The following is a 24,132-nucleotide window of genomic DNA, read 5'->3' as shown; positions in this document are numbered from 1 at the left end:
AATGATAAAAATATAAAATACTAGTAAAATATTTTATAAATATAATCATGACTTACACAATGTTCCGTGGGGCTTGAACTTTTAAATAATAAGTATTATGGAAATTACATTAGATTAAAGCTAACATATTTAGCACATTATAAAATACTCAATTTTTCTATGTAGCTGTGTCATAATTTATGACGTTTTTAAATAGCAAATTAATATAATTTTAAGAATTTTATTAATTATCACAATTTGGTTCATAATATGTTTTATAAGAATAGAGATTTTATTGATGTTATTTTTAATACGCAATTACCTATAATTTTACTATCGAATAATGATGTCATATTAATAATAAATAACATACTTAAAATTGTTTGGATAATTAAGTTAACAAGTAAAACTTATTAAATATATTGTGCTTATAAAAAACACTACGTTTATAATAAATACATTTTTTCAAATATAAAATAAGTTATAACATTGGTAGTCATTACTTAAGTATATAGGAAAACAGAATATTGTAATACATAACTGATAACATGTTAAAATTACATTATATATACATGTGGTATTGACAATGCTCTATCCTCAGTTGTTATTAAAATATGTTTTACCATAGTCGTAAGCACAAAATATCCTTAAAATTCTAATTACATAAAATGTGTCTGTAGATGTTACATAATTAATATAGAAATATTAATATAATATTATACATTAATAATTAAGAAGATATTGCCTTTATGAGTAAAAAAAAGTTTCATTTAAACGGAAATCAAACTTAATCAATATTGTTTCGTTATCGTTATTAAATATTAACATAACAAATACCTACACTTCGCGATGTAATTCTTTGGACTAAAAGTGAATTTATAAAAACATATATAATGTATAAAACACTTTTTTTATTATACTTATTCTAAGAAAAACAAAACAATTGTAATGATATTAATAGTATAAAAAAAAAATATAGAAAATTATTACATTAACGCGAACAATGAAAATCATGAAAAGGTAGGCATTTTTCTTGTTTGTTTAATTTGAGTGTAATTTTGCTTTGCGGTTTTGTTCGTACGTTCTTTTATAGAACATTAAGAACAAATACAAAAATAGCGAGACATCAGCTATCACGTATAGCATAAACAATCTCGGAAAATTGCAGTTAAATGTGTACAGGCCAGCATTATATGCCATTATTGATAGGAATTGAATCTAAAATAAAGTCATAATAGTTATCGATTAAAATCATTGAATTTTTGAGAACACAAAAATATTTTAAAATCAAATAATTGAACTTACGATTTGCATACGAGTCAAGTATTTTTTCCACCACAAGTATTTTTGCATATGTGGACCCAAAGCTGACAAAAAGTAGTAGCTGTACATAACTGTATGAATAAATGAGTTTATGATTCCACCAAATATCAGTTGTTCTCCTAAAAATATGATTTACTTATTAATTTCCTTATCATTAAATCTGTGTTTTGATTTAATGACGAATGTATTGATTTATGCTGTTTAATACAAGCTGAAACTTGATTTAATTAAATATGAAATGTATTAATATGATACATGACTATTTGTAACAATATATATATATATATTAAGACATAAAATAAAAGCTTTTAAAATTTTTTTTTTGTATTTATAATTGAAACTTTATGGAAAAATTATATTTTTTATTTTTTTCTCAATTTTTTCCAGTTGTACTAACATATATTGTACATATTTGATATCTTTTAGTGGAATATATTTCAAAGTATTTCAATAAACAAGAATTACATTTTAATCGCCAAGTTAATAATTATACGTATTTATCACTTTGATAAACGTAGTAACTAGTAGAGTAGTTAGGGATAGGCCAGTAAAATATTAGTCCACTATTCTATTTATGTAAATTTAAAATATTTATAACAATTAATTAATTAATTAATTAATTTTGATGTTTGATTTTTATATAACAAAATTTTCAAAAAATATTCCATGTTGGAATATGAAGCCATTAAATACTGAAATCCAAAAATAGTAAGAAATTTAAAAAAAAATTATAATAGAAAGTAAGAAAAATAACTTTTTAAAAAATATGTAAAAAAAAAATATTTTAATAATGTTTATTTTTTTTACCTCTATTTTATGCTATAACAATCAATTTATTAAAATTTTGATTTTGAAAATTTTAAATACACATAAATTATAAATAACATATTTAAAAATATTGAAATTGTCTATACCATATTAGAAGTATATATTTTGTAGAAATTTTTTTTTAAAAAAATTACCATTACTATTGCTTACTTTATTTTGTTGATAATTATTAATCAGATAAGTTTTTTAAAAATATTAAAAAATCAAAATCAAAATTTTAGTTTTAGGTAATCCGGATTTTACACAAAATGAATTTAATATTTATTTTATTAGGAACTTAATATTATTATCAGATACTTTTAAAAAATTATTAATAAGTGATTTTAACTTGTATGATGCATACATTAACATTTAATAAACACTAATTATACAGTATACACCATATAGTAGACAGGCAAATATAAGTCAAGAAAAATATTCATGAGAGTTGAACAGAAAATTCCATATACGTATAGTGATTAATAAAGTAGTTAAGTAAGAATTATTTTTTAAACTTATATTTTGCCTTCCTTCAAATTCCAGCGATCTCAGATAAAATTAACATTTGGGCTACAAATAAACAAATTTTTATCACATCATATTAATTCAAAATATATTAAAATATATTTACTGAAAAAGTAATTATATTTTATTAAAACTTGGCTTATTTTATTTAATATGACGTGACGTATATTTTTTATAAAAAAAAAAAAAAAATAATAAAGCTTACAATTATTTTATAAAACAAATTATTGAGGAATATGTTTATATATATATATATGTATTAAGATAAATGTGGTAGACTTTTTTATGTATTTTTTTTATTGATTATCAACGTTTCAACAGAGAAAAAGTAAGCATAATTATTAGTGTTTATTATTAAAGTTTATTTTTGTTATACAAAATATGGAATAATTAACGATTGTTGAGGTAGGTGATGTTATTGACTGATTAAATTCTGATTTCAAGTTAATTTTTTGTGTTAAATATTTTATTTCTATAGTAAAAAAACAAATAATTCATTAAAAAAATGTTTACCTTTTATGAATCGTAGATAAGCCCAACATGTGATTACCATATTTACATGATGATAAACATGTAAGAAAGATACTTGCGATTGTTTTTTCCTCAAGACGAAAAACACCTATAATGAAATAAACAACCATATAAATTATTCCATATTAGTAATAATAATTGTTATGGAAAATGTATAGAATTTCTGTAGATAAATAAGGATGGTTTCACAATTGTATTGTACTTATACTTTTACAAGGTAAGACGTTTTATAATTTATGCTAAAATTATTAATAAATGATTGAATTTAATATTATAATAATGTATTAAGTCTTATGATGCATTTTACTATAATTCATAATTCTTGCACATTTTTAGTTTCTCATTTATTTCACAATCTGTTACAAAAATGTAAACAAGTGTAAAGTAAATGCGATACATTAATTATTTACAGTATTGTACACCTATAGATACTCCAGATATTGAATGAACTTCCAAATGATTATTGAAATTTAGTTTTTGAATATTGTACGATATCAATAATCGTTATAAATGTTTTGCTTGATTGTTGTTCTTACATAGAAATGTGAATTGTTTGATATTATTATTAAATCAATGAAATATGACGCTGCATTCATTCAGGCGGAAATTAGTTTCAAGAATGGTGCGTTAATAACTAAATTAGTTTGATCATATCAATCATGTACGAGTTAATTTCCGTTTTATTTTAGATTCTGTAACTAAGGGATAAAAATATGTCAAATTTGATGAATGAAATGCTATATGAATGATTTGATACATATTACATAATATAATTGAAGTTCAGTTAAGGAATCATTAGTTTTGGAATTGAGTCGTTCAATATTCTATTGTATTCAACAACATGGTAATTAATACGTTGCTTAACCATATTTAGAGAAGTAATATATTATTTTTGGTTTATTAATTGTTTAATTTTTTTTTAAGAAAAAAAAAACAAATACTTACTGTATCTAATAAATCAATTACTTTGGATAGGAAAAAGTACCACGAACCTTTGTTTAACTGAAACAAATTCAAAATTAAACGTTTATGTATTAAACTATAAAACCATGTAAAGGGGGTCTATAAAACACTTATTAAATAGAATAACATTCTGTATAATATAGATATTTTATGTACTTCTTATGAATAATGAGCTTACATAATTAAATTTATTATTATTACTCTTATTGGATTAAGTATGAGTTAATTAAATATATAGATAATATTTTGAAGTAATTAGCTATTAATTGTATTGAATTGTTATAAAAATAATTAATAAAAGCATTTTATTGTTGAATCAACTTCTGAAATTGTGTATCTTAAATATGTAAAATATGAAAAGTAAAATGTTAAAAACTTTTAAATTTTATCTAGAAAAAATTTAACTTTAAATTTTAAATCATTTTCCTAAAAAATAATGTTCTTTGAGTTGTGTCATTTTTATATATAAATGATACATAGTAATATTAAGTATCATGGGCGTCCCCAGACATTTTTTTAGGGGGGCGGGGCAAAATTTTGTTTTATCTGAATACATAGGTAGATCTATTTTTAGAAGCTTATTTTTCATTGGGAATTTTACCAATTCTTGTGGAAATAACATTATTCCAGGGGGCGGGACAAGTGCCCCGTCTTGGCCCCCCTTTGGGGACGCCCATGTTAAGTATTTAAATTTAAAATTTTATTTTTAAATATTAAGAAAAACAATTGTTCATTTATTTAAAAACAAATGTATAGAATGTATAAATATTTAACTTAATTAGTTTAATTCTGCTTACCTCGTGTATAAGAAACTGATTGAGATTTCGAGGGAGTGGATGGCATAAATGATTCATATGGTAGTCAACTGCTCCAGGCGTGATAAAAAACTAAAATAAAAAAAAAAATATATACCTAATTATATTTTATTTTAATATAGAAGATTAGTTTATAATATATTTTAAATCGTAATTCATCTTCATAAAAACTACAATAAAAGAGTTACAGATTTTCTAATAAATTTATATATTTGTATAAACGTATATTACGATATTTTAAATTTCTGTGAAAAATGAAATATTCTCATAACTGGTTTTGGTTTTGATAATCTTTATCGATGTTTTTCATGACATATATTACGGAATATATGTGAACTTTTTAATGGGGACTTTAAAAATATATTTATAATCATTAAAATTGATTGTATGTGTAATATAATGAATACCAACATAGTTAATAATATAGCAAATTAAATAAAAATTAACTCACCCAGGCTACAAGCCAACCATTATAAAGCGTTTGTATAGCATTATACAAAAGCATTATATATTTTATGTTAAACGGTTTCCGATTTTCCATCATATTTGGACCGAATTTTAATACAAACAATAAGTACACCGATAATATCGAGAGTACTGGCCATGGTGTACTCATAAACGGCCACGAGTCGACCACTTCGTCTGTAATAATATTATATCAATATTAATCATACAATTTTAGTTGTGTGCAGTTATATTTATTAATAATTGTGCTGCTCATAAATGATAAACTTACTGAACACATCAGTATCTTCGTAACATAGTTTATACCCAAGGGTATGACAAAATACGACAATATTGATGGTTGGAAATTATACTTATAGTTTAATATTAATTAATGTTAAAATACTTGCCAAAAACTAATTCTTTTTCAAATAATTTTAATAATTGATCTTGTGTTTCAGACATGAAATGATTCAATTTTGCTTGTGTCAAGTTCGCCATGGTACCTGATTCGTTTTCTTAAAATTATAGGAAAAAAATATCTATTTAAATAGTTCAAATAATAATAATAATAATTATTAGATTTTAATACAATATGAAAATAATCATTAGATTTAGTAGGTAAATGTGCAGTATAATAATATATTAATCTATACCATTTATATTCTATCTAAAATCTTTATACATTTTGGACGATTTTATATACAAATGTACTATAGTTTTGAAATTTCAAATGACTTACCATTTTGTTTGATTTAAACTTATACTATCTTAAACTGAAATGTAATTGGTTGTATAATCTATTGGTATTCTAAATATATATAGTTAAATTTTATGCTGTTAAAATATGTAATGAAATATTTTCGTTATTTAGATCTAATTATCAACTTTTCAGGTTTTATATTTTTAAATGGGAATTAAAAATGAAATATAAATTGTAAATATATTAGTAGTTTTCTATTTGCCATATTTTTCATTAAAAACTGTTCTATTTTTTATAATCATCAAAAATAGGAAAATAATGGTATTATAATAATTTTGTTATTGTCCGTAAATATTTTTGTTTTTAAATGCCAGGTTATACCAACTTGTGTTATTTAATTTTACAGAAACGTCGTTAGGTAACATATTTGGTTTTCTAATTGATGTTTCATATTTTGTAAAAATTGAAATATCAAACACTTATATAACAACAATTACACATTGTGATAATTTTAATGTGATATAAAAAATTTTTTCAAATTTAAAGAGACTTTGGGTTGAATTTTGATAATTTTGATCGAGAAAAACATTTTTAATCCACATATTTAAAAAATTAAAGAAAATCCAAATTTTTAGATGTCTATAATAAACTTAAAATTAGTCTAAATATTTTCAGTACTTTATTCTTTATAGAAAATGATAATTTAAGCAATAATGAAATGTGTTAAATTTTTATGGTTAATATTTTTGAAGTAGAATCAAAAAATAAAAATTTTTTGTGATAAAATTGTTTTTTTTTTTTACATTTGACAATAATTTGATAACATTTTTAATTTAAAAGCTCTTAAGAAATTTAAAATCCTGATTTTTTTTTTAAATTTAAGCACGAAAATTTTATGAAGAATCTTATATTTAATTTTTAATCCTTATAGGTATTAAATAGATATGCATTAAATTAATAAAAAATAATATATTAATTATTTTAAAGTAGTACAAACAAATATATGTTATGTAACACGTGTTTTTGATAAAATTTATATTATAAATTTCATATTTAACATATTCATCAATGTCTTAATCAATATACTTATTTTTACTACATTTAATTTATTTTGAACATCTTTATTTAGTTAAGCTCTTAATAGGTACTCGTATATCTCATAGAATAAAATAAAAAAAAAATATTAACATAAACTATAAATTGATTTAAGCTATTATTACTTTCAATTTTTTAAAATAGATATTAAAATAAACTCAGCTCTGTTTAGTGTTTAGAATCTACGAGTATTTTTAGTGTTTTCAATATAAAACAACGTACCTATCATAATTCATAACAACGCACTAAAATTACTTTGTTCCAAGGTTTTTTTTATATTGTTGTATATATTGTAATATTTAAGATTATAAATTTGGCATGTGATTTAAATACTTTTATTTTGTTATTCTTCATTTCCGTGTGGGAGTTTATTATTTATTGAATAATATAATTAATTTCTCGATTTATTTATAGATGAGTTTAAAATGTAAATAAGTGAACATTAATAATTATTTTCAATCATATTAAGCCGCGCATTATGATTTATTGCTGTTGAACATGTATCTTTTTCTATACCTAATCCTAAATGACAATACACTTATATTATACGGTATTAGTTTCTATAATAACTACGTTCGTTAGTAAACGTATCGAATAGTAGTGATCAAATTACTAGTTATTTAAATTCGCAAATATAAAAGTTGTAATTTTCTGACTTTTAAACTGTGTCACATGACTAATATTGTTATGCTACCTACCAGCTGAGACCAGACGATTTGTAAAAATTATATAATAGGTGACTCAACGACCAGATAAAAAGCAACAGCATCACACATAGTCATACACACATAAAATAATGTAACACAAAAAAATCAGGTTCAGTTTGCGGAGTTGTAATTTTCACAATTGAATATCGTACATTATTGTGTGGTCGCGGAGATATATATATATATATATATATATATATACTCTGTTTACTACCACTATTAACTTTTTAAATTCGTGTCAAGGCGATTTCGTACATAATATTCATTATGTATTTTATTATATAGATATCGAGAATATTCTTACTAAATAATTTCCGTCCGTCCTCTGTAGATGATCGTTCTGAATTACGGCGATTTTCGGAATACTATCGTACGAGTTTCGCGGGCGGACTCGAGTACAACATGAACCGAATGTGCTGCACTCGCAACGACGATCGTATTATGGAATTCTCCAGCCGACAACCGTTCATGTTATAACTATTAAAGACGATGTCTTCAGTAATTATTGGCTGACAGATAGTGTTTACGAAACGCGCCGGTAATTATGCTAATTGCATGAAATATGAAGTTTGACCGATAAACAAATAACGAATTTTGTGTGATTTCCGATCGAGAAAGTTTTACGTCAGTCGGACGGCAGGCGCGTATAATGGTATATCTCTATTGATGACCTCTCTATTAGGTGACGACGTTGCAGTGTCACACAAATGTTTTTCCCCAACTAAAGTAAATTAATTTTATGACTCGAAGTGTCTAAATAATTAATAACAATATTTCTGATCAGGTCGAAAAATATTGTTCATATAAAATATCATTTTAAATTCAAGGTAACGTATATTAATAATGGAAATTTCAGGTAAATGCGTGAAAAGTGAAAATAATCGTACGAATCGTACGATATTTAACGGTTTTTGTCATTTTTTATAATTCAAATGCATTTATATCATATCAAACGTGGTTTATAAATTTTCGATAAGTTTATTATCACCGAAAAAATTATTTTGAATAAGCAGTATGTGACGTAATTTAAAAAATGGTCTTACAGATTAAAGTAATTTATTGAGTAAGATCTTACAACTTCACTTATTAGTATTTATACATTTTTTACTAAAATCCAATAACGATAAATCGTTATTATATAAATTATTTAATTTTTTATTTTTTATTAGTTATTATAAATCGATAAATAGTTTATAGACAACAAATATTATAGTGATTATTTTATAAGTTATTTTTACAATCAAATTGTAAGATATACATATGAGTACATACATTATAATAAATGAATTATTAATGTACATTCTTAATTTTTTTTTAATTCTCATACGTACCATAAAAATTATATAGTTCCAGTATTACTGAAAATAACTGGAAATGTATTAATCGATGCACATAATGTACATTTTGAAGTAATACCTGAGTAAGATTTTTAAAATAAAAAAAAAAAAGTCAAATACTTTATAATTGATCTTGACTTCGTTCAAATATAAATACATTACTGGATAATTGTACATATAATTATATCTATACTTATTAAATACAGTTGCGTGATTCATTGAGTATGCTTATTGCTCATCTCCATTTTTCCTTTAATAATGAATTAATTCTAAATTTTGTTTTTGAAAGTTTTAAATGTTTTTTTTTTTTTTTTTAATTATTAATGTTTTATACTACTTTAGAAATATTATCTGGTGATTCTGGTGATATAAACTTTTGTTTTTCAAATGAAATATTCCCTTTATTACTGTACATTATTTTGTGGATAATTTTTTTAAAAGTTTATTTACCTACCCAAAATTTGAGTGAGTAGTATTTCAATTCATATAATGTTTATATTAAAGATAATAGTCCTTAAAAATGGGTTTTTGTAAAAATATAAAATGCATGTATTATTAATTAATTTTTATTATATTTGGATTAATTTTATAATTAATAAATTATTACAATTTCAAAATTATCATGGCAGTAACTTTATTTTCCAAACTCATTACTATGAATCTATTATTTTTAAGACATAAAATTAAATAACTTAAAAATTTACTCTTTGGAATCTTGATGAATTTTTAGAAACATTATCAAATAGGTTAATTGTATAAATAGAGATTATAATTTAAAAAATAGAAATTTGTATACTCGCAGAAAATGTCTTAAATAATATAAACAAACTTAATAAATTTGAATGTAGTCTTTGAGTTATTTAAAAATCCAGTAACCAGATTTTGAATAACTGTGTTGTTGAAGGAGAAATATTTATTGAGTATACTTGTGAATTATTCTGTATATAATCGGAGAAGGAAACATTTTACCAATATAATTAGTAATTACTTAATGCATATTTATCAGACTTCTAAATATCATGCGCATTACTATAATCATATATTTTGATCAATAATTGTCCGTAGATAACCCTATAAAATATTCTTATTAAGCTGTATTGAGCTATATTGAATAGGTATCTACCTGTTATATTGGTAATGGTCTATAGACTACCTATTACATAAACCCTGTAATGTTTTAAATATGATAATATAATGTCTAAAAATATTTAATTCAACTATTAATAGTTAATTTTTAAAAGTACATTTCAAATCTTAATATCAAACTGTAGAGTAATAAGGAAATTGCGTGTTTTATTGAACAACGTGTATAATTATTAAATTATTTTAGCACGTTTAAAAGTTGCTAAAAACATCGTGATATTTACAAGAGTGTTGACGTGTACTTATATGAATTTTGTTGACCATGATTATTTTTTGTCACAATACTAAATTTTTAATTTAATTATATTAAATTTATTTCTTCTAATTCACATATACCTGATAAATTATTTTTACATTTTTTTATGAACAAATTCTATTCTGATAAGTTAATAAAATCCGTATAAAAACAAGTATAATTATAATGATTTTACATTTTGTTTTTATGATTTAATGTTTTTGGAAAAATTTAAAAATACAAAATTTAAATTGTATTTTTATTGTTTTGATCTTAAAATTAGACAAAAAAAAAAAATTAAACAAAAATTGAAGTCTAAAAATATTTTTCTGTCTTTAGTTTTCATATTTTATAATGTATTACTATTATACTCAAAACTCAAATACTCAAAACATATTCATCATACAACGTTTATTATGTACCTTCACAATGCAATTCAATAAAACAATATGTCAGGCTGTATTTTTGTTATAAAACCTCTTCCCGCTATTTCTCACTGTTTGTATTTGTTTACAAATATCAAAATTACAGTAATCGATATTGCATATAAACTCGTTTGTTTATTATCTGATGGGATTTTATTATTTTTTACTCGTATAAGATATTATGTAAAATAGTAAAACGTTTACATGTATAGGTATTATATATTATTAAAAGTAGGTTTTGTGTGTTTTCTAATATATATATTTTTTTCGTATTAAATTGAAAATTAGACACAATGAATGGCATTGACTTTCTATCAGTGTCTAGTATTGGTGTTATTTCAAAAATGCACACCCATCAAGCCTTAGGCCTATCTCACTCATGTAAAACGAGTTTGTGGACATTTCCGAAGGTCATTCTGCAATAAAATACGTCTCATTTACACCTCACTTTTCCTAATGATTTTAGTATTCAATTTTCACATTAAAATGCAATTATAATTAGCTTATTATTAAACGATAAGCGAACTCATCATATTCTAATAGTATTATAAAAAGAGATGGGTTATGATTTTAAGCATTAGATGTCCACAATCACTCGCCGACGTGTCGGTGCTTCAAGACCTATTAATAATATTATGAATATAAAAAACACGTATAGAAGGCTTTTAAAGACTGCTTTGCCTATTTTAATGGGATAGAAAACTATACTATATTGATGATCACATTCTGGCCATTAGTCATAAATGTTAAACAATTTTCCATTGGCACACTAACTGTAATTGTATTATAATATACACATTTAGATATTGATAATAATTGTTAGCACTTTAGTATATTTCACTTACCTATAGCCATATAGTGCAAATATTCCTACAATCGATTGAGCCTTATCATGTAATATGGTTATAATTTATAATTTATTATTTGGGCAGATCTTGAAGTTCTCAGAAATCAGATTTTAAAATGATGTTTTATTTTTATTATTGATATAATGTAAGTATACAAAATGTAATATAATTGTTCTCATATTATTATACAGGTAGGATCTAGCATATTTTTTTACATGGGATAAAGTACAAAATTCACAACTCAGCCCCTCTCTTTTATGCCATTTTTATACTTATGTAACACTATACCAATTATTCTCTCTCTAAAAAAGAACGTAGGTACTTGATTAAGGAAATTGTGTATTAAATACAAACTTAAAAATAATAACTGTTGCATGACTGTACCTTTTACAATACATTTTTTTTTTAACAAAACCCAAAATAATTTTACGAAATTCTAAAAAAAAAAAAAGAAATTTAAATGTTTTTTTTTTTTTACATTACTTAATGGTATTTTGAGCAACATGCCAACATCACAATATTTTCCATTTAAAAATTAAAATGTGGATACAAACTACATTAATAACTAGTTAGTTGTTAAATTTGAAAAAGAATTCATTTTAATACATATCAGTATTGTTAATCGGTTTTTAGCATCATGTATCGTCTAGTTATCGTAATTTATATAGATTGTAGGTATGCTATAAGCAATACTATGTATTCCAATAAATAGGAACAGAATTTTTTTTTATTACTGATACATACAAATAATTCATATAGAAAAAAAGATATATATAGCTAAAATCAAATTAAAACTGTAATTTGTTTTATAGTATTTATTTTTTTAAGAACTGTTAATATATACTCTTATAATTAAGAAATTTGTTGTCCCCAGAGCCTGACTTCCGGGACATCCCGGTTCGTCCTCTAGATTCGGCTGTAATATTATACATTTCTTAGTGAAACTGTAATTTAAAAAAATCTGGTAAAAATATATTGAAATGTTTTATAACTTATACAAGTGAATAGATTTACGTTTCAAGGAATTAACAATAACTAAATGTAGTAAAAATTATTAGCCACAACACATAGGTAAGTCACTCTTAAATATATCATTTTATTTATAAATTTGTTTTAAATGTGAAATATTTTGGTAGGTAAAATGAAAAATATTTTGATTATAATTAAAAATGTAAAATTATTAACTTAATATAGTTACGTTTTCTATTTTATATAATTATATATAATATTTATTGATAATAAATATATATATATATATATATTATATATATATTCCTTAATTTAATATTCTGAAATGCTTTTGTTTTTATTACAGTCGGTGTAAATGTTTTAAAAGTTCATAAATATTTTCAAGTTTGTTCATTTGATCATTTAAAGAAAAAATAACTTATTGGATTAAATATATTATGTATTTAGTTACTAGTTTAACAATTTTACAAAATACAATGCTTTATAAATTATAAATTTAACATATTGTAGTTTTATCTTATTGACAGAATTGTATAGTGGTAATTATTAGTTTTATTTATAGCAATTTATTTTACTAATATTCGTACTATGTATTTTAATTTTTATCTTAAAATTATATTTATGCAATTCATGTTTATATTAAATATTTCTATCAATGTGACAACGTCTAATATATTGTTTGTGGAAAAACTAGTATGTAGTTATCACTAATATACATACTATTGAATATTGAACATACATAATAAAAGAGAAACATTTATTAAGATAGAAATTCAAATTTATAATGGGATGCTTTCTAATTGGTCATTAATATTAATTATTATATTGTAGGTAGTAGGTGCATAGTATAGTTAAAATGATTAGGTATTATTATATAATATGAGTTCTTACACAGATTCGCATTTACTCATATTATAAAACAAATAATAGATACTGTGATTTGTAATTAATTGTATCTTTCAATTATAGTAATGGCAAACATGTATTGATTAAATCAATTTAAATAACGCAAAAACAAAACAAAATACCTATATTTTTTTTTTTTTTTTTAATTTTTTTTTGTTTCCATAATTTAAATACAATCTTATTTTATTGTTTAGTATTTAACAGTATTAAAATACTAATTAATCACAATAATATGTAGTGTTAAATTTTGTTACTAAACACTGAAATTACATTTATGTAGAAATAAGAAATTATAATTATATCTTATATTACGAAAAGGTTAGCAGGTCATACTAAGTCAAGGCTCTCTACAATAGGTAATTTTACAAGTATAGCAATCCGGTTCATTCCGTATGCATTTTTATACAATATATATTTTACGCAATTTATGCTTTATCTTATAATTTCTGATTAAGATTCTAAGAAAATTTAAAATTAATTTTTGAATTTATTTAAACATTTTTTTTTCTAAGTTATATAATGAAACAAACAATTGAATCTTCTAAACTCTAAATTAATTAAAACTACTAAAATTTAAAAATAGCCGGTCGATTTTAGTGATAGGTGTGTAAAGTTATACACACTTGTCTTTATAAAAATTATCGTATTCTTAAAAAAATAAAAAATATTTTCATTACTTTTTGTAAACAGTTTTAGAAGCTTAAACATTGTTTGAAGTGTAGCATTTTCATGAATTAAAAAAAAATCTTCTTAGATTTTATTATGGTTTCTTTATTTATTAAGGAAATTATTAGTACCTTTCAATAATCATTTAAAAATTTATGGTTTGGGGTTTTTACAGAGCTCCTTTTATAGTCATTTGTTTATTACAGTTTATTACAATGATTTACTTAATGACCCACGTAAGGATATTGAGAGCATAATATCTAGTTATGAAAATATCTATCCACCCACCCAATTTTCATTATCGTATTTTTAACTTTATTTACATAATATTTCTTTTAATAATTTTAAATTTCTGATTAGTTTTTTATTGGTATATATAGTTGATATGGTAGTGATTAAACCTAATCCCTATGATACGACGTGGCAGTGAAATTTAACTTAATTTAAATATATTTAAATTATTCTAAATCGCGAGCTGTTATAATAACTTTAATAGTTGTACGAATTACATTCAAAATAAGAATTTCGATTAAAAAAAAAAAGAAATAATTGTAAATTGTAATTATTGTAATCATTCCTAATTGTAATCAAAAATTACATCTTTCGTGTTATAGCAATTACATTTTTAAATAAATCAGGAAATCACTATAGTCAACAGGTATTAGTCATTATAATTTAAATAAACTTCTACGTGATACTTATATTTATATTCATCTCTTATTGAGAGAACATGCTTGATAATATATTTGTATGCCATTATATAAAAAAACTACATACTATACTGTATTAAGTATTAACCTAACTCGATATTCAGCTGCAGTACAATTGTTGGATTTGTTTTAGTTTATTTTTGATATGGAACATTTTTATTGATGTACACGTTCATTATAATAACAAAAGAAGGAAATACCAATATTTTAAGTTATATATAATAACTACTTTCTGACCTCGAGTCGATAGTTTTTCAACTAATTGTTAACAAACAAAATAATTTAGAAAACCCAAAGTTGTTATTTTGTTTTTGTCGGGAAAGAAGAAGTATAAATGTGTTTTAAATTTTTAATGAGTAGGTACTGATATGCCCATGGCAATAACATATTATCAGGAAATCCATTTTAATTTTGTTATATGTTATAGTTTATAACATATATTTGTATTATTTACACGGAAACTTGTAATAAGAAATTACAGTTTATAAGTGAAAAAAATTGTTTAATATTATAATTATATATATAATATTTAATTAATAAAAAAAAATTAACACATAATATTTTTAAAAATCATGTAATTGGATGTAGTGTTCTCTTGCGCAGTCACACTTAGTATTTAGTAAAGAAATTTAATTTTTATACTTATTGTATAATTATGAATACAAATTGAAAATTTTATATCATTTTTTATTAATAATAATAATAATAATAATAAAAAAGAAAAACTAAAATATAGATTTACTTAATTAACTGAGTCAAATAACTAAACTGATTCTTCCTCGGATTTTTGTCAAAATTATTCAATTTATTCTAAATATTTTTGATTTTGTTTATTTGTTTATTGAAATATTTAAAATGTTATAACTTGATATAATAATTTAGAATTTTTTTTTTTAATTGAACGTATATGATATTACTGTAATTTTACGTTTTAACACTGATTATCTTATAAATATTTATTTTGTACGGTATTATTTCTTTTCTCAAAATGTAATAATATTAAAGATATTAATCTCTAAGCTTAAAAAAAGGTTTTCAATAAAATGTTTTACCTAAAAAATCCAATTTCATTATACTTACAACTTGAAACAGAATTAAAATTATGTATTTTTTCTTATTCTACAATTATATTACTGAAATCAAAATAAGTTGCAAGTATCTTATAGATATATGATTAAATCTATATTGAACTAACAACTTCAAAATATTGTGTTTATTTTAAAAATAATAACTTAATAGTTTTCTGATAAAGTATAATATTTTATAAAACTATATTACCTAAGTTTTACGAATTGTTTTTCTAACGTATATTTTTAATACAGTCGACCAGCTTGGTAACTCAAAATGCAAGTTATCTCAAAAAAAATAAAATTTACTTTATTATGAATAATATTTATACGTTATTAGCTAAATATTAATTCTATATAATTTGAAAATATTTTATTTTCCTTAAATTTAAAATTAATTACTAGGAAAGGATATATTAATTCATACTTATAAACTTTTCTCCTTAATTTATCAGAACTAAGTTAATGTAATTTTATTAAGCATATTTTTTCATATATTTTATTTTCTATTTCGTAATATAGATGTTTTACTGTTCTAATAAAAATGATTAATACACATTCTACATTATTATTATAATGGTATGTATTAGAAATAATGTGACTTATTAAGTGGCTACAATGAACTGATGAAGTGACTTATGTCAGATTGCTTAACTATTGTAAAAAATACACGTTTTATGAATACCGATAATAATCATAATTATATGCATTATGCATACAGTGTTACACTGTTATTTAATAATATATTAATTACTTAAAACTGCCAGAAGGATTGGTATCTTCTTTTTTATATACTTAAATAAATTATCATACAAAATATATATGTATAGGTTGTATAATATTAATATAATAGTTCTAAATAAAAAATAAATAATTTCTTTGAAATGAAAAATTTCTGTCGCTATAATAATATATTGGCTGTTGTGTTAAATGAAAATTACCAACAAGTTATTTATGTAGAATCTAATATAATTTCTAAAATCTGTTAAGTAATATTAGTATTGCGTTCTTCATTTTATAATATAGTACTTTTAAAAATAGTTTTATCAAAACACAATAATTGTATTAGTCTCTAATGAATTGTAGGTTGTCAGATAATAATTATACATACATATGTATAAATTATGAAATTATTTGAAGAATACGTTATACAATAAAATTACTTAAAAATAAAAATATTTGTAACTTCTTACTACATAATATAATAATTAATAGTACGAAAATCAGAATTTTGTCACATGATCAGGTGGAGGGGGGGCTTAGTATAAAAATATTTTATTCTAATAAAAAATTTAAATTCCTGATTTAATTTTGTTGAATGATTATAAAATAATTTAAAATGACTCATCAATCCTTTTAACTTCTTTTTTTCATCTTTCAAAATAAAATTTTGAAAAAAAAAAAATTCAATTTAAAATATCTTAACAAAGTAAAATGTAAATTTGGAAATTCAGAGAAAATCAACAAAACGTTTGAAAATAGTTGTATAATTCATTAATAAATAAGATAGATAGAATAGATACATTTTGAGGTAGAAATACGTATTATTAAAATACACATGCTACTATTGTTATTAATAACTAAACAAAAAAAAATATATTTTACGTTTATTGAACTGTATTGTATACATAGGTTAAGGTGTTTGAGTATATTACACGGTCATTACTCATTACCATATTATGCATACATCGAGTAAGACTTCAAAAAAACATTTTAGCGTGGACATTATTACAGGTTGCGATATTTTATTTTAAACGTTAGATAGTAATTATATTTTAGCCGTAACGATAAATATGTATTAGTCGTTATTCGTATACGAACATCGTTACCCAGGAAATAAACATAATATGAAGTACGAATATGATAACGTATAATCATCTGACGTATCAACGATATAATCGTAATACATAGTTAAATTTATTCAGAAGTTCAAGTATGAAAAATATTGAACAAATATTGGTAAATCATAAACATCTATGAAAATAATGAATTTTACATATCTACTTTATACTTTTGACTTTTTTTTTACTCATGCAATTGTTTATTAGGTACGTTTAACATATTTGTATTATTTAAATTAGTTTAGGTTCAGGTAATTATTTATCATGATTAGTCAGTATACTTAATATAATAATTAAAAAAAAAACATTAATACATATTTAATAGTTTATAAATCGATCTATCTATAATTAATGTTAAAATAATGATATTTGAATAATTTTGAATGTATTTACGAGTTCTTATTTAATAAAACTTGAAGTATAGGTATCTATAAATTAATTTAATTTCCGGTGTTTATGCAATGATCCATACCAAAACAACGCTATTATTATTGTATGTGCAGTATAGGAATATGTTTGAGTATGAATTAAAAACTTGTTTCACTAATGTTTATATTTTTAAAATTTATTTTATGAAAAATCTTTTTATAGGTTACCTATACACTTGTTTTTTTCTTTATAAAATACAGAAATTGACACGTTCGTGTTACCAACGTTTGCATCGGCTAATTGAAAACGTTTAACATTAGTTACGATAAACTTTAATTTAAATGGACATAATTATATGTCATCATCAGAAATATTGTCGGGCACGACGATCATTGATTACAATTTAATACTTTCGAATTATAGTTGGATACATGCATGCTATTTTAATTATATCTACAATTTTATGCACGAATTATTTAAATATATATATTTTTTTATTTTTATTCAGAATGACAAAATATTCCTGTAGATTATACAATTTATGATCAGTTCACATGCATTTCGTTATAGTTATAAAACACTATTCACATTTTAATAATATTATGTACAAACAAAATTATATAACAAAATATACAAATATAATATTATACTGGTTGTTTTTTTTAACAGTCAACGCTTTTTATTCTGAAAAGAATTAAAATTTTTGAAAGAGAACTATATTATCTATCAATATGCTTTTTTAAGTTCTTTACACTTTTTAATATTCAATAATTTTTATTTCATAGTAGAATATTTGCTTTAGATTTTAGATGTATAAAAATAAATTTTAAACGAATATTTTTTTAACTATAAGTATTTATATAAACTTTAAATAAATTTAACAAAAAAACCATCTAAGTTCTAGTTACAGAAATTCGATTTTAAAATACTTTTTAAATTCCTCTAAAAAAATATTCTATTTTGTGGTATGAAATTAAAATGTATTTATTATTCATAAAAGTAATGATCTTGGAAATATATAGTGAAATAAATTAGTAATTTTTATATTTTAAATTCTAAGTGAATTGAATAATGTATTGATTTTACAATGGCGCATGTTTTTTATTATTTATTTTTATGTCTGAATATAATTTTTTTCGTAGAAAAAATGTCCAGATTAAAAAATTCATAGTAGGTTTCTGGTTGTAAATTGAATCTAGTTTTTGGGATTTTGGAGAAAAAAGTTGAAAATTTTTATTTTTTTCTACAATAATCAAAATAACAAAAAAAAAAAAAAGATATTTGAGCTACTACATTTATTAAAATATAATAAAACAATGGCATTTTAATTTATGTATTTTGATCGAGTTAGGATCAATTTATGCTCAAAAATATAAAGATAAGGGTAGGATTTCATGTTCGTTGTTAATATATAGTACCTTCTATTCATATTTACACTTTTATGTTTATAAAAATGTGTAAATTTCATTACGCTTATCATGTTACTTTATCGATATTTTCAGGAAAATATTATTTGTTATAGTTTAAAACTAAAACCATATAAGTACTATCATTTGAAATTTAAAATTTGATACTATTTTGAATTTTAAACATTTAAAATCGTATAATATAAATACTAAATAGTGTTATTATGGTGAGCTGGATAGTATATTATATTATAAAAATTGAGTCTAGTTAGTGTAGATCACGTTTCGGTAAGCTTAGGATGGTGCAGTATAGAATTTAAAAGCAATGATAAATCATACAACGTTTAAATAGCAATTCTGTCCTAACCTAACCTGGAGACTTCATGAAAACTGCAATTTCTGAAATTTATTTCATAAATCTGTTAATGTATGTATTTATTTAAAAAACTGCAGTGTGCTATATTTATTTCTTTCGTTTAGTGAAATTACGTATAATGAGAATTGAAAGATGAGCACTTCTAAGTATCATCATACTCAATTTCTGATCTTTAATAAGAGTAAGGGAAAGTTTTTGAGCTTTTTACCCGTAAATGTGTTCGTGGAAAATCATATATTTACGTCTTAAATTCTGTGAAAAGCGAAGATAGTAATTGTTTCATGGTTTTTTAATGGTTTTTTAACCTGAAGTTTTTTTTTTAAAGAATTGAGTTTTGTTATAGCTGTACTCCAAAGAGTTTTTTTTAATAGTTTTTCTGAGTGTAAAAAAAAAATCATCAGTAATTTATCAATTTTAAAGAAATATATCAGCAATCAAGGTTAATTATTGTGCTTTGCTAAGAATTGTTATCGTATTTTTTTTGTACGATAATTTATATGAGTCGTCATTTTTAAAAGTAATATAACAGTATATGGGACTTATCGTATGAGTATTGTGATTTATTGATACAGACAAGTCACAAGTGTCTAATACCTACTCAAGTCTCTATCGTTTTCTACTTTTAAATTCTGAGTGAAACAATAATTTTACAATGATGTTCGATACTGTCATGTTATTTATTATTAAATAAATACTCAGATATTCATATTCAGATATTTTATCTGAGAACACTATTTTTAGCAGAAAAGATACTTCAATTTTCAATATTGACGATGGTTTGAGTTACAAACTGGTTTAAGTTTTTATTTTAAGAGTGTTTTCAGTATTTTTCAAAATAAATTAATACAATAAAAATAAATTACGAAAAACTGGAATATTTACTCTTCACAGTTTTTGACGAAATTGATTCCTTTATTTTATTATAATTCTAAAAATTAATAATAATATTAAAATTCAAAAAAAAACTTATATAATATCTCACATTTGTCGATTTTATATTTTGTTTTAGGCTATTTACTTCTCAAAAAATGTAATTTAGTACATTATTTTGTTGAATTTTATTAAATTTGTTATTAAAGAATTGATGATCATTATTAGTATTTTGAATATTATTATAGTCCTTACATTTGAATTTCATTTAAGAACTATAATAATTTTGTTTAGGTTGATAAAATTTTAATTTTTTGTTATAAAAGTATGAAATGTTATTGTAAATGAGTTATTGTTAAATACTAATATTTTACACTTACCTTGTGTTGTTTAAAGATGAAAATTTTACACCACTCAGATAAAGTGGTTATTGTCAGTTATTTTTTAAATTCTGACAATTTTTCAGATTTGTTTCGCAACAAAACATCCCATCGTCCGGCACGCATTCAATTTTATCTATCACTATTTTAAGCACATTCGTGTTGTACAAATTCAAATTGTTTTATTATAAGTATACAATATAGATCAATCAATACAACATAAGGTTGTATCGTTCTGCAAAAATTATTTGCGAACTGTACACTACCCGATAATACGTATTAGTGATAGTTGTGTTTGAGTGAATAGCGTTCTTAACCGATGATCGCTGAGTTCGAGGTGAGCAACTTAAATGTATAATTGGACTCCAATTTCTTTACACAATATTATTCAAAACATTAAATATCTTCTTTTATTATTTAATTTTTCTTGAACTTGGTAGGAGATTTTATATACAAAATATTCAAATATTCATATTTAGTTTTTTATCTATTTATTCTATTTATAACAACGTATAATATCTATACAATTTTCAATATAAACTTGTATGATAAATAAATAATACTTTAAATAAATAAATTAAATTATTACTAATGAAAAATTATATTAAGTAAAATAATTGGCTTATAATATATCTTATAAGTTATAATGTCTTGAATATTTTAGGTTTTAATTTTATATTATTATATTAGATAAATAAATCAAAATTTAATTGTGGTTAAAATTGTACATAAATATTATGCAAATCCTAGGTATTTTAAACATTTTAAGATATATATATATATATTATACAAAATATTTAATATATTTATATCAAAATACCAGTTGACAGAATATTTTTATCACCGAAACGTCCTCGATCTCCTTTACTTGAATGTTATTGTCGATTGAAGATTAATTTTTAAGTTATGTAGTAAAACTATCTGTATCTGAATTAGTAGAATGGTCACTGTTAATAATTATTATAAAAATTGATAAAATTAAATTAAATTTATTTTTTATAAAAAATTATAAAATACAAAAACAATTCGTAGAAATTAATTTTAATTTTAATTTTATATCTATCACAGTTGATAGTTTTTTGTATCAAAAACGATCATTTGAAAAATGCATTTGAATCACAGTTATATTAATCCATTTGTTATGCTATTTACCTAAATGTACCTATGCGTTAACCCTATTTTTTAAAATGTTTCAATTCATAATCTGTACTAAACATCAACATATATTTTATACTCTACTATACATTAAAATTACTATGAAAGGATCAATAAAAACTAATAATAATGAAACAATGATATTCATATTATTATAATTCACATGTTTAATATTAAAATTATTTAAAACCCTAATTAAAGTAAATATAATAAAATCTCTCTATAACGAAATCGCTTTGGACCAACAACACATTTTTCTATTAAAAAGAGTTTTCCGTTATAGGGAGGTAGAATTATTTTATTTTATTTGAACCGGGACTATTGACATTTTCCGTTATAAGGAGAGGGTCAGTTATATAGAGGTTTTACTGTATGTATGTGTTGTATTATAATGTAATGATATTTATAAGATTTTAAATGAACATTAAATGTATTTTTAATTAGCATTCAAATCTACATTTTTTATAAGATTTTTGTAACTTTTCCTTCTGTAACAAAAATAGTTTTAGATCTAAAAATAGGTATAAGGGATAATTTTTGAAACTTCGTAAGATAACATAAAAATGTGATAATATTTACTGAAAACATTACTAATGACAGCTGAGGTACCTCAATAAAATGCACTGGAAAAGTGAAATAAATAATCCAATTTTTAGTTAACTTTCTATTTACTTACAGGAAATTAAAATACTTAGTCTGTATATGTACTTTCTGTACAGTCACTTTAAGATTCAAGTTCTGATTGCTGTCAAAAAATAATAATTTAATATAAAGTAGTCCAAATTGCAATGTTGTATTGATAACATTTTCAACTGCTATTTTTTCAACTAGATAGTATAAATATTACAATTTATTAAACTATTCAACAATATTACAAAATAATAAAAATCAATTTAATTTTCTACTGTTTATCTAGATACTTAAGCACATTAAATATTTTATTTATATTTCAATATTTAGAGTAATATTTTGAAGTTTAGGAAATTTAAATTGAATGAAAAGTAGAAGCTATTACTATTAAAATATAAGTGCATTGTATTATTTCATTAATATTTTTGAGTTCGTAAATACAGAGTGATCAATATTTTTTTTTTTTTTGAATGAATATACATGCATATATACATGGTCAACATTTTTAATGTTTTATTTTATAAAATTTATATTTGTCATTAAATTAATTGTTTAGACTATATAAATGTTTGTTGTTATTAAACATTTGTAAACTATCATTATAACATGTTATTATATATACAAATAGTATACATATAAGTATATCTATCATTAGTAACAATCTAAATAAATAGATAAATTAGGTGAAAGTACTACATTACATATTTTTATAAATAACAAGAAGAAATTAATTGTGCAAAAACTTTTCCAGTATTTAGGCTTTGTTGTAAAATTGTATTATTATTATAGAAGATAATAGATGATTGCTTTTCTTTCTTAAGTAGGTATAAAAAAAAAAATCTTAACTTTTTAAAATCAAAATGTAGTTACTATACAATTTATTAATTAACTAAAAAGGAACAAGAAC

The 24,132-nt window shown here is 22.0% G+C and overlaps 1 protein-coding gene across 1 annotated transcript; it reads right to left on the bottom strand.

The window, feature by feature from the left end:
- Window positions 1–870: 870 nt before the first annotated feature.
- LOC114124156 (elongation of very long chain fatty acids protein 4-like) lies at window positions 871–21,746 on the bottom strand. Its single transcript, XM_050204541.1, has 8 exons — window positions 21,441–21,746; window positions 5,798–5,905; window positions 5,395–5,585; window positions 4,926–5,015; window positions 4,111–4,167; window positions 3,148–3,253; window positions 1,285–1,421; window positions 871–1,197 (listed from the first exon to the last, which is right to left on the bottom strand). Exons 2-8 carry the CDS (start codon window positions 5,886–5,888, stop codon window positions 1,021–1,023), a joined length of 849 nt encoding a protein of 282 aa, XP_050060498.1. The 5' UTR covers window positions 5,889–5,905; window positions 21,441–21,746; the 3' UTR covers window positions 871–1,020.
- Window positions 21,747–24,132: the final 2,386 nt, after the last annotated feature.

This window comes from Aphis gossypii, chromosome 3 (genome assembly GCF_020184175.1).
Source record: "Aphis gossypii isolate Hap1 chromosome 3, ASM2018417v2, whole genome shotgun sequence".
Classification (NCBI taxonomy): Eukaryota; Metazoa; Arthropoda; class Insecta; order Hemiptera; family Aphididae; genus Aphis; species Aphis gossypii.
This window is presented reverse-complemented; position numbering and strand designations above follow the sequence as displayed.

Coding starts and splice junctions, on each gene's coding strand:
- LOC114124156 (XM_050204541.1), bottom strand. CDS start 5,888: ATGGCGAACTTGACACAAGCAAAATTGAATCATTTCATGTCTGAAACA. Junction 5,016..5,394: donor ATGGTTGGCTTGTAGCCTGG/GTGAGTTAATTT, acceptor TTTTTATTTTAG/TTTTTTATCACGCCTGGAGC. Junction 3,254..4,110: donor TAATTGATTTATTAGATACA/GTAAGTATTTGT, acceptor ATTTCATTATAG/GTGTTTTTCGTCTTGAGGAA.